The 11,597-nt window shown below is 43.3% G+C and overlaps 1 protein-coding gene across 1 annotated transcript in view; it reads left to right on the forward strand.

Annotated features, from left to right (window-relative positions):
* LOC146027253 (tropomyosin alpha-1 chain-like) overlaps window positions 1–5,484 on the forward strand; it is a 314,841-nt gene extending 309,357 nt beyond the window's left edge. Inside the window, exons 6-9 of the mRNA XM_083158199.1 lie at window positions 1,864–1,939; window positions 3,867–3,929; window positions 4,137–4,206; window positions 5,278–5,484. Of these exons, the coding sequence (XP_083014325.1) occupies window positions 1,864–1,939; window positions 3,867–3,929; window positions 4,137–4,206; window positions 5,278–5,360 (292 nt within the window). The 3' untranslated portion in view covers window positions 5,361–5,484. The remainder of the gene's footprint in view (window positions 1–1,863; window positions 1,940–3,866; window positions 3,930–4,136; window positions 4,207–5,277) is intronic.
* The last annotated feature ends 6,113 nt before the right edge of the window (window positions 5,485–11,597 follow it).

Here is an 11,597-nt window from a genome sequence, read left to right on the forward strand (position 1 = left end):
CTAGCATTCCCTGCAACAGTTTTAGCATAGCCAAATAGCAAATCTGTAGCCAAATGTTCCCCATCCCTGGTCTAGAACAAAGGCTTTATATCAAAACAGAGTATACAATTCCAGCCAATTTTTTCAATCCCAGGATTAGCCTCCAGACGCCATGCTGGGAAAGCCGCATAGCCACACAATCTGGATTTTGGGCAGCATCTGAGCAAAAGACATGCGCAAATTGATCCTGAAATCCCAGGACTGAGGCTCTAATTTCCTTCATAAATTGCAGCATATATTTAAAGAATTTGTTATAATGGAAGGGCATATTTGGAAAATATAGGGTTCTTGCTTCCTAGCACGGCACCCGCGATTTTGATTGTATTGATCGGGTCAGAAAAATCGCGTCGATCGCATGCCAACCAAATCGCATGCGATGCGATCGACCCGATTTTTACATTGGAATAAATGTAAAATGGTCCCCAAGACCAGATTTTACATTGATTTCAATGTAAAAAGCCCCAAAACCCCCCATTTTAATAGCAAATCCCCCTCATGTTTTAAATGGCCACCCATTGTTAACGCCACGCCACTATTGACGCCAACACGAAGCGTGGTGAGAGCAGCGGTACGCGTCCTCCGACCTCTTCAATACTCCCACTATCCACGTCGGCGTGGAGTTGATTTTATAAAGTGTGGCGAGCGCAGCGAGCATAACTTCACAGGTATACGCATGCGCTCGCCACGCTTCGGGCGCGGTGGCTTGCTGCGCTCGCCAAACTTTATAAAATCAACTCCAAGCCTATGTGGATAGTGGGGGTATGAAAAAGTTAGAGGACGCGTACCGCCGCCCCTCGCGGGCTTGCCGCGCTTCGGGTTTACGTCAATAGTGGGGTGGCGTTAACAATGGGGGGGCATTAACCATACTTTCTAACCATATTCAATGAGATATTGGCCCATTTCACATTGTCAACTATGTAAAATCGCGTTGATCGACGCGATCAACCTGATTTTGACTTTAGAAATAATTTAACATTATTCTCTATGGGAAAATTGCGTTGATCGCGTCGGTCGCATCGCGATGGATGCGATCAACGCGATTTTCTGTTTCACCGGCAAATTAGCTGGTGATTGACAGAAAATCCATCACGTTGATTGCATGCCCTAAGTACCTTAAACTTAAAGCATACAATCAACGAAATGGGCGCCGTGCTAGGAAACAAGCACCAAATAAAACTACAGGTTGAGTATCCCTTATCCGCTTGTGACCACGAGCATTCCAGATAAGGGATCTTTCCGGTTTTTGGAATACATTTTTTTAGGCATACTTACCTGTCCCCTGGTGGTGCCTCGATGGTCCCTCGGCTCCCACGTTGTCCCCCGGAGTCCATGGCAGGCCTTCAGCACAGTCTCCTAGGCGCGCTGGTGACGTCACCGGCGGGCACTCGCGCAATGCACTCCTGGGACCGCTGGAGACGCCAGAGAGGATGCTGAAGGCCTGCTGTGGATGCCGGGGGTCTTAGTAAGTATAAAAAAAAGGGTGAGGGAGGGAAAAAAACACAAAATAAAAAAATTTGAATTGTTACAAAAAAACACGGTTTTTGGAATAATTCGGATACGGGATGTACGGATACGGGATACTGTACCTGTATCAAAAACAGTTCAGGGATTCATAATGCAGAACTTTCTTTTTAAAATTTAAGTTAAAAATAGCTTTGCGGTAATTTGTCCTGTATAGTAATATGATACTATTACTTTATAAATTGTAGGTTTTATATATTTTTTTATGCAGATTTAATGCTAATATTAAAGTGTTTTAAAGTTGCTTCATTTCAATCTTATACAGTAAGGGTTGTTTGGAAACTGAACTGTATTTTATTGCAGTAAATGTGGTGATCTGGAAGAAGAATTGAAAAATGTAACAAACAACTTAAAGTCCCTAGAGGCTCAATCTGAAAAGGTAAGGAGAATGCAATATGTAAATGATAAATGGCATACTGTATACTAGACACTGCAGTCTATTGCAAAGGAATCTTCTGACTATTGAAGGTCGTCGGGGATGTAAGATCGACACAAGTATTAGGTCGACAGTGGGAAGGTCAAAATGTCAACATGAGTTTTTCAATATTTATTTTTTAGCTGATGTGCCGAAAGGCCCTACCATGCCCTACAGCATGGTGGGAGAATAAGTGTGCCCGAAGCATGGTGAGCACACGCGCTTTGAAGGGTGTCCATGTCGACATTTGGTACAAAAACCCAGCGAAACTCATGTTGACCTTCCAACCCTGTCCACCTTAGCCATGTCGACCTAATATGGAATTACCCATACCCATCAAAATTGCCTTGCCTAGAAAGAAATAATTTTGACACTGCTTTGGTGGATTGGTATATTGGAACGGCACACGCTGATCACAAAGACACAGGACACACTGTATAAAAATTGATACTTTATATGATTAAAAGCAACAATAATACAGCAAATTCATAAAAATAAATTCTATATGAAGACTAATTAATAACTTTGAGCAGCAAATTATATGAATTAATTTCAGACTTGAATTTCCGATTTCAATAAATGGATGAAATAAAGCTGGTGTCTCAGCAATTAATCAGTGCAATGAGCCGTTTTTGGTAATGTTGGTTAGTGATCCCCTTTAAAGGTAGAACAGATGTTAGAAGATTATGCCAATAAAGTCATGTTAGTAATCTGGCAACATGCCCCAAATCTCCTAGAAGGTTAGTCAATATTGTCTAGCATAGATTGCTTTAAATAGATAGACTGTGAAGGCAAGGCAACTTTGACTAGATCATAGACTATCATTTAGACAAAATTGCTTAGTCAAAATCTCCAGTGCATCTAGAGGCACAGGCACCGCTTGATTTGATGATAATGGGCAGTATTCAATGAGGCTAATTTGCCATGTTCTACAGCGAATGTGTGCTATTTTCATGCTCTAAGGTGAATCTTTTTACTGAAAAATTGAATCAACCTATTCAACATATTCGCGAACAGTGAATGACGGACAATTTATCGTCTGATAGTCTCTGCAATTCGCTGTGGTTTTTCAATGGGTATTTCAATGTCATTCGCCATGAGTGCATTCAATGATCAGATGGCGAATGAATATATATTTAATTTCAATTTTTTTTACACATAACAGCCAGCAGGGGGCCGAGAGCAGCTCATTAGATATTCATACATTCACTGCTCCCGATCATTACATCTGCACAATTGGGAGCAGTGCAAGTGGCTCCCTACCTGCATCCCCTGCAAGCTCTCCTGGGGGGCAGCTTGAGCTGCCTGGGTTCTGGGGAGCCCCCCCCCCCCCACATACATTCTGGGGCAGGCAGGGAGACTTCCATCTCCCTGCCTGCCCCCGGTAGGGGTTAAGAATCGCCATCAGGGGCAGCAAACCCCTGCGGCATTGAATACGGTGAAAGCCAGTGGCTGGCAGCGAAGGCCTTCCGCCCTCCGGAACACGGCGACTGTGCAGCGAATCCTAAACAGGATTCGCTGCACATGCCGAGTATTCACATTGAATACTGCCCAATGTCAGTTAGTTAATGGTTTCAGCTTAACAAAGTACAGGTAGATTGAAATGAGAGTTTAGGAAACTTATGCTCTATACTTCTAATCCTACCAAAGCCCTGACTGGCATCTATCTGAAACCATGAAAATGAAACCCAGTTATTCCCCAAGGTTAACAGTGTGCATCCGATGTAGAAGAATGTGTTGTGCAAATGCCCTGTTTAAAGCCAATTAACACTTTCACTATAAAACTGGAAAGGTTAAAACATAACGATTGTCCTTGTGATAAATGCACGCCAACTGCAGAAACCAACATATTACTGCTACAGAATTTACATGCTATTCTATCTTGTTGTAGTACTCTGAAAAAGAAGATAAATATGAAGAAGAAATAAAAATATTGACAGACAAACTGAAAGAGGTAAGTACAGGGAGGATACAGTATATACTATTTTTGATCACATGACGAAGCTCGGCAGGACTTCTAATAATGGGGGGAGGGTGCAGAAGGCATTACACAGATGTGTTTTGTGGGAGTGAATGAATATTACAGTTCAGAAAACTATCCCACTAATAATTGTTATGCAGCATACACCAGTGTCTTCTGTATTCTCTTATCTCCTAATAGGCAGAAACTCGGGCTGAGTTTGCAGAAAGAACAGTTGCCAAACTAGAAAAAACTATTGATGACCTTGAAGGTGAGCAATGCATGGATATATTACTGCTTGTATACATTACTTTAACAAAAGTGCTCCTAAAACAAAGTTGATTGTACTGGGGGGTGATTACCCTTGGTAGTTATGTATTTCACGTTCGCACCATTAGCTTGTTGCACCAGAAACAGCATACTTGTTTCACTATCTATTTTCCTGTTTTAATTTCTAAGCACAGTGCAAAGTAAATATACACACAATTATTGCTTTATTTGATTTTTTTTTCCATTTATAATTGTCCTTTTAAATGTTTATTTTTATTTTTTCTCACTTGGGCAAACTATGCAGGTTCACATACTGTATATCTAAAAACACCAATTCTGGAATGTGTTCTTGAGTTGTTGCCCCTGCCATTGCCCCTGGTTGTTTTTTTCCTCTCAAAACAAGCTGGGAAAGGTGTATTTCAGGTGCATGGCCAACTTCAGCTGGCATGAGGGGTGTCAAGCCTTACACAAAGGGAGTAACAAGAAAATAAATGCTGGCTGAAAATAACTTTTATACAGTACATTTTAAAGTGGCTACATTTTTTAAAAGTTTCAATTTAGAAGTTGGATGGTTTCTTCTAGTTAATTTATCTATTTTCAGCCTGACTTTTGTTTTGGGTCTGAATTGTTTTACCCAGGATTTGACTTCAGGGCGCACCTAGAAGCCAGCTTCTGACTTGCTGTTTGGCTCTGTGTGTATCGGTGTAAATGACACAGCAGACGTGGCTTTTATTTGAAAGGGGATAATGTGTAAGAGGCAAGCAGCAAAAACCCAGGTTTTTGCTGAGGTTAATAACAAATTGATGGATAATTAATACTTTCAGTCTGTTATCTCCACAAAAATTATTTTTTAAAATATTGACATTTTGTTGAACTCCAAGACACCTCACTTTTGACACTTAGAATTGCTTTACTTGAGACATATTGCTAAATGGAGATAGTAAATGTTGGTGTAAAATTTCTGTTTTGTAACAATGATTTTTTTTTCTCTTCCATGCTTTCTTCACTCTGTTCTCAATCTGTCTTTGGCTTCACCTGTCTTTCCAAACGATTTGGTTCTTCTGTATGATAGATGAGTTATATGCCCAGAAGCTGAAATACAAAGCTATCAGTGAGGAGCTAGACCATGCTCTCAATGACATGACCTCATTGTAGACTCTGCTGGTTTTGTGTGACATGTTTATCCTGTTCTGACAGCTACTGTGCTGTTTGACTATAATTTACTGCACTGCTCTCAATCCCTGAGAAATAAAAATGTATCTGCACTCAATTCTTTCTTTTTCTTTTCTGGCTAGATTATATTTGTGTGTGTGTGTATAAACAATTGTCAAACATTCACAAGCAAACAGTTTTTCCTGTATTTTGTCTTTTAAGTTTTGGGCGGTTTTTTTGTTTAGTTTTTCCCTTTAGACATTACTTTGTATTCCATTGTTTTTATTTGGTTTATTACTTTGTTCATGAAATATCTGCTTGTTCATCTGTCCATCTTTTTTCTGTGCGTGTGTGTGTGGACACTTTCCATATTAAAGTCAATAAAGTAGTTTGCCTTAAATAACTAACCATCACAATAAGATTAATTATATAATAGGAATAATATATATATATATATATATATATATATATATTTTATTCACACAAATTGGCAAATGCCAAAGAAGAGAACCATGCCAAAGAAGAGAACCTAGGAATACACCAAGTTCTGGATCAAACACTATTAGAACTCAACAATTTATAATCCAAAGAAGTCTCTGCACACTTTATTCCTTCCTTTTTAAAGTCTTACAATCTCAGCTATCTCAACATTCCAGTGAAAATAGTAATGAATGCAACCAAATATTTATTTTATTAAAGGAACTGTTCACTATTAGGAGTTTAAAATCTAATGTTTTGTTGGGGCATTGTACCTTTTTTAAGAGAACATTTTTATACGAAGGTCCCATGTACATTTAATATGTATCAGAATAGTCACATATTGTTCTGTATTTGTCTTAAGTTATTTTGTTACAGGACCACAAAGTGTTAGTATACAGAAGTTGTTATAGGAGTTTTGAATATCCTCAATAAAAACAAAAATCTAATTCAGAGAAAACGTAATTGTAACAGCATTTGTGTGGTTATTAGGAATATATTTTAGTATGGTAAATTTGGACAGAACACGGTGGTGGTGATGTCAAAATTTATAATGCAAGAAACCTTTACCAAACGCTGAGTGCTGCAACAGTCAGATGTGTGTTTTTCTAGAAATATATATTTGCACATACAGATCACACCTTATTGCGAGCTGGACTTGAGTTCTTGACTGTGCAGCCACTAGGCATCAGAACTAATATTTAAGGCATGGGATTCCTTCTGGACTAACATTATGTATAAGTTAAAATGTGCAATTCATTTTATGTGTTCATGTTTATGTGGCTTTATTTTGTGTCTACACTATCTTGAAACTTGGCCCATAAATTTTATAATTCTACAATATTTAGACTTTTAAATTACATAGGGTCTAAAATCCAATTATTGGTATACATCCATATTTGTTACTGGAAAATTTTATTATATGGAGACAAAATCTATGTTATGGAAAGGGTAATTATCTCAGAACCCTAGTATAAAACGGTAACAACAAATTAAAAAGAGGAATTTGGTACTCACCGGTAATTCCATTTCTCCTAATCCGCAGGGGACACTGCTTTATAACATGTAGATTGGGATGTGGTCTGGAGGAGCCGGCACTTTAAGAAAATCTGTCCTGCTGGCTACTTCCCCTCCCATTCCCCATCAGACTCCAGTCTTACGGAAAAAACTGTGTCAGAGAGGAGAGGAGACCCGGAACCTCAGAGAGGAAAAGCCAACAATTAATACTATCAACAAAACACCATCACCAGTGGAATCACTCAGACACACTTTCTCACTGGTCCATGCAGTAAATTAAACAACCAAAAATATGATAAGAGAAAATGAAGAAGCGCTGGGAGGGCGCGCAGTGTCCCCTGCGGATTAGGAGAAATGGAATTACCGGTGACTACCAAATTCCTCTTTTCTCCCACATCCAGCAGGGGACACTGCCTTTTACCATGGGGATATTACCAAAGCTACCCCCACGGGTGGGTCAGCGCTACTCTCCCTGCAACACGGCCCTGCCAAAATTAGCCTCTGGCCGTGCAAAAGTGTCAAATTTGTAAAACCTGACAAACGTATTTGACCCTGCCCAAGTAGCCACCCGGCAAACCTGGGATAAGGACACTCCTCTGGCTGCCGCCCAAGACGTCCCCACTGACCTAGTGGGCTGAAGTGACATTCTTCCTTGCTCTCACCATCGTAGGGATTACTGTAGACGGAATACCTCGCCTTCTCAGTAATTCGGACTCAACAGCCAGGCCGTTAAATGAAGCCGACGTAAGCCTGGATAAATGCACGGCCCTTGAAGCAGCAAATCCTCTCTCTGCGGTAGTCTGTATGGATTGTCCACCAGTAAGCCTCGCAGGTCTGACCGTCAACTGGTGGAACACTTCCGGGTTCAATTCCCATTCTCCGGGGTGAAGATCTTTCCGACGCAAATAATCCGCTTCCCAATTGTCCACCCCCGGGATGAACACAGCTGACAGGCTCAAGGCGTGCCGCTCTGCCCACTGAAAAATTGGCCGAACCTCCTTCATTGCTGCACGACTCCTCGTGCCCCCTTGCCTGTTGAGGTAGGCCACCGCTGTGGCATTGTCGGATTGAACTTGGATCGCTCTTCCCTGAAGAAGCTGGGATGCATGAAACAATACCAACCGAACTGCCCTTAATTCGAGAATATTGATGTGAAGCTGGGCCTCCTGCCAGGACCAATGACCCTGAAATGAATGACCCATGACCACTGCTCCCCAGCCTCTGGTGCTGGCATCGGTTGTCACCAATGTCCAATCCATAGGACCGAATTGGCGACCCTCTGACAGATGGTCCCTGTCCAACCACCACATCAAGGACAGCCTCGTACTGGGCCTCAGCCTTATCCATCTTTTCATGTGGAGATGAGACCCCGACCACTGAGAAAGGATGTCCAACTGGAACTCCCTGGATCGGAACCTCCCGTATTGTAGGGCTTTGAAAGATGATACCATCTTCCCCAGAAGTTTTATGGCCAGATGAACCGTTAAGAATTTCTCTTCCAGTACTCGCTTCACCATTGTCTGCAGGGACAAGATTTTCTCCCAAGGAAGATAAATCCTCTGTTGGACTGTGTCCAATAACAGCCCTAGAAACACCAGGGTCTGTGTTGGATGCAACTGAGACTTCGGGAAATTTATTATCCCCCTGTGCTGTATTAGAAAACGGTAAGTGAGTAAAGAATCTGACATCAACTTCTCCTTCGATGGAGCCTTGATCCGTAGATCGTCTAAATAGGGTATGATTACAATCCCTTGTAAACGAAGCGCTGCCACCATGCAGGCCATTATCTTTGTGAAAATCCGCGGCGCAGATGACAGGCCGAATGGAAGAGCACGAAACTGGAAATGAGCTTCCTGAATAGCGAACCGGAGAAACTGCTGATGATGTTCCCAAATGGGAATGTGGAGATAAGCGTCCCTTATTTCCAGGGACATCAAAAATTCCCCTGGCTCTAGACTTGCCACTACCGACCGCACTGATTCCATCTTGAATCTGCGGTACAAAATAAACTGATTTAAACTCTTTAGGTTGAGAACTGGTCGAAATGTCCCATTTGTTTTGGGCACTAGAAACAGATTCGAATAAAATCCTAGCCCCCGTTGATCTGCTGGAACTGTCACAATTACCCTTGATTGTAACAGTTTTTCTACTGCCAGCTTGAGAGCTTCTCTCTTTTGCTCTCTTAACGGGAGACCTGTAGAAAAAAATTTCTTGGGAGGGAACGCTGTAAGCTCCAGTCGATAACCCTCTGAAATAACTTGGAGAATCCAATGATCTAAACAAACCTGCTGCCAAACTCCTGTGAATGACAGCAGCCTTGCACCCACCTGGGCACTCCCCAGATGGTCGGGCAACCCGTCATGCAACGGGCTTCTCAGGGGCCTTCTGCTCCTGACGGCGAGCTGAGGATGCTGGAGGCAAAGACACGGCTGCTCCTCTGCCGCGTTTACCTCGGAAGGCAGAAAACCCTCTTCCTCTACCTCTGTTTGCTGCTGCACCTCGAAAGGCCCGAAAGGAAGGACCCCCATAAGGCCTCTTGGAAGCTGGTGCCTGAGTTGGCAAAAAAGCCGACTTCCCACCTGTGGCCTGGGAAATTAATTTGTCTAACTCAGGACCTTTTTAATCTCTGCTTCCGCTTGCCAAGAACGGAGCCACAGAGAACGCCTGGCCAGCACCGAGGATGCAGAAATCTTGGCACCTAAGGTAGCTGAATCCGTGGCGGCCTCCACCAAATATCCAGCTGCATCCTGGATATATTCAGCCAAAGGTATCAGCTCTGATCTAGGCCTATCACCTTTCAGGCCCGCCGCCAACTGGGCTGCCCATTTTTCAACCGCCTTACTCACCCATGCCCCCGCCAAATCGGGCCTTAGGAGAAAACCGGAGGCTGAGTAAATAGACTTCACAGTAGGCTCCAGCCTACGATCTGGAGCTTCTTTTAGTGCCACAGCCCCTGGAATAGGAAGGGTTGTGCGTTTTGACAGCCTGGACACAGATGTATCTGCCGGAGGCGGGGACTCCCATCTATTTCTAGAATCCTGTGCAAAGGGATACAAAATCTTAAACCTTCTGGAAACTTGGAACTTTTTATCTGGAGACTGCCAAGCCTCCAATAAAATTCTATCCAGCTCAGGAGATTCAGGAAAATAAACCTGGCGTTTAGGAATCTTCCCAAAAATGGACACCGGAGCCGGGATCTCTGGATCAGAGACTTCCAAGATCTCTTTTACCGTTCTAATAAGGGCATCCATGCCCTGAGGATCCTCCTCAATAAATTCCTCCACTGGAGCCTCAAAGTATTCTCCAACAACCTCACCTTCTTCAGCAGAGGAATTATCCTCATCTGACTGAAATAAAACCTCAGCTCTCCTAATCCTAGGAGAGCCCTGAGAAACAGAGGGAAAAGATCTTGCTAAAGAATCTACTGACCTCAAAAGAGATGTCGCCCAGGGAGGCTCGGCTGATGATAGGGACTGAATCCGAGTATGCAGAACTTCCATTTCTCTGCGAGATGCTGCCAGTTCTGATGTTAGATTTGCCAGAACAGCAGTTAAGTCCGATGTCTGCTGATTCATACCTGCAGACTGTGGTGCATTATAACATGATTCACAAACAGACACACCTTCTAGATGCTGTTTAAACTGCACTTTGCATTTCTTGCATGTATAACGCTTGAGAGAAGCCTTAGAAGCCATGATCATTCACAGTGCACACCCACAGTGAATATATGCTGTGTCTGTCAGGGAACAGGTGAGAAGCTCCAGCAACCCTGCTTTTACTACCACCCCCTAGTCCCAACTCCCCAGACCACAATACCTTTTTGAGGATGGGAGAGGGACACACAAATCAAACAGCGCAGGTACCCTGCCACTGGGAGCTGCCGCTGCTGAGGAGTCCAGGCCCTGCTTATCGACTGTATGCCTATGCCGACCAGAAGGCAGACTCACTTCAGTGAACTGCCCTTCCGGCTTTAAGGCGTACTTCCGGTTTCCGGCCAGCCATTTGCCCTGTAAACCTCCCCGCCGGGAACAGTGCACACGGAACCAAGACGCCGGCCAGAACCTACACACGCTCAGGTAAGCGTGCCACGCACATCAGTCATGCCGCCGCTCGCCTCCAACGAGTCGGAACGGGGCCCGGGTGCTGCCTATATCCCAGCAATGCCAGGACCACACCAACAATAAAAATTCCTATAGGGGTGTGTGGGATAGCCTATGGGACCGTAACGCAAGTTGCGTGCAGCTGCGGCGGTCCCCAGGGATTTCTTCAAAGAGATAATTCCGGTGGCCGAGTCCAGGAGGTGCCCTGCAAGCAGCGCCGACCTGGCTCCCCCCTAAGGCACCGTAGACTATTGCTACAAAAAATAAAAATAAAAATCTTCTGTCTCCAGAGAGACGTGGCCGCTCCTCCGGACACTTTTTTCCAAAGACTGGAGTCTGATGGGGAATGGGAGGGGAAGTAGCCAGCAGGACAGATTTTCTTAAAGTACCGGCTCCTCCAGACCACATCCCAATCCCCATGGTATAAGGCAGTGTCCCCTGCTGGATGTGGGAGAAATCTGAATTGATGGGGAGTTCATTGACAATAGACACAGCAGAGATTTCACATAAATGTCTACAAAGTAAGGGCTATATACCAAGCCATTCAGAATAGCTCCTACAGTATAGTATGATAAAGAAACATTTTTTTAAAAGTTTTTAGGAAAAACCAGCAGATAACTTTTCTGTGAGACTTCAACATGCTTGC

This window comes from Crinia signifera, chromosome 1 (assembly GCF_055691185.1).
Source record: "Crinia signifera chromosome 1, ASM5569118v1, whole genome shotgun sequence".
NCBI classification, from domain to species: Eukaryota; Metazoa; Chordata; class Amphibia; order Anura; family Myobatrachidae; genus Crinia; species Crinia signifera.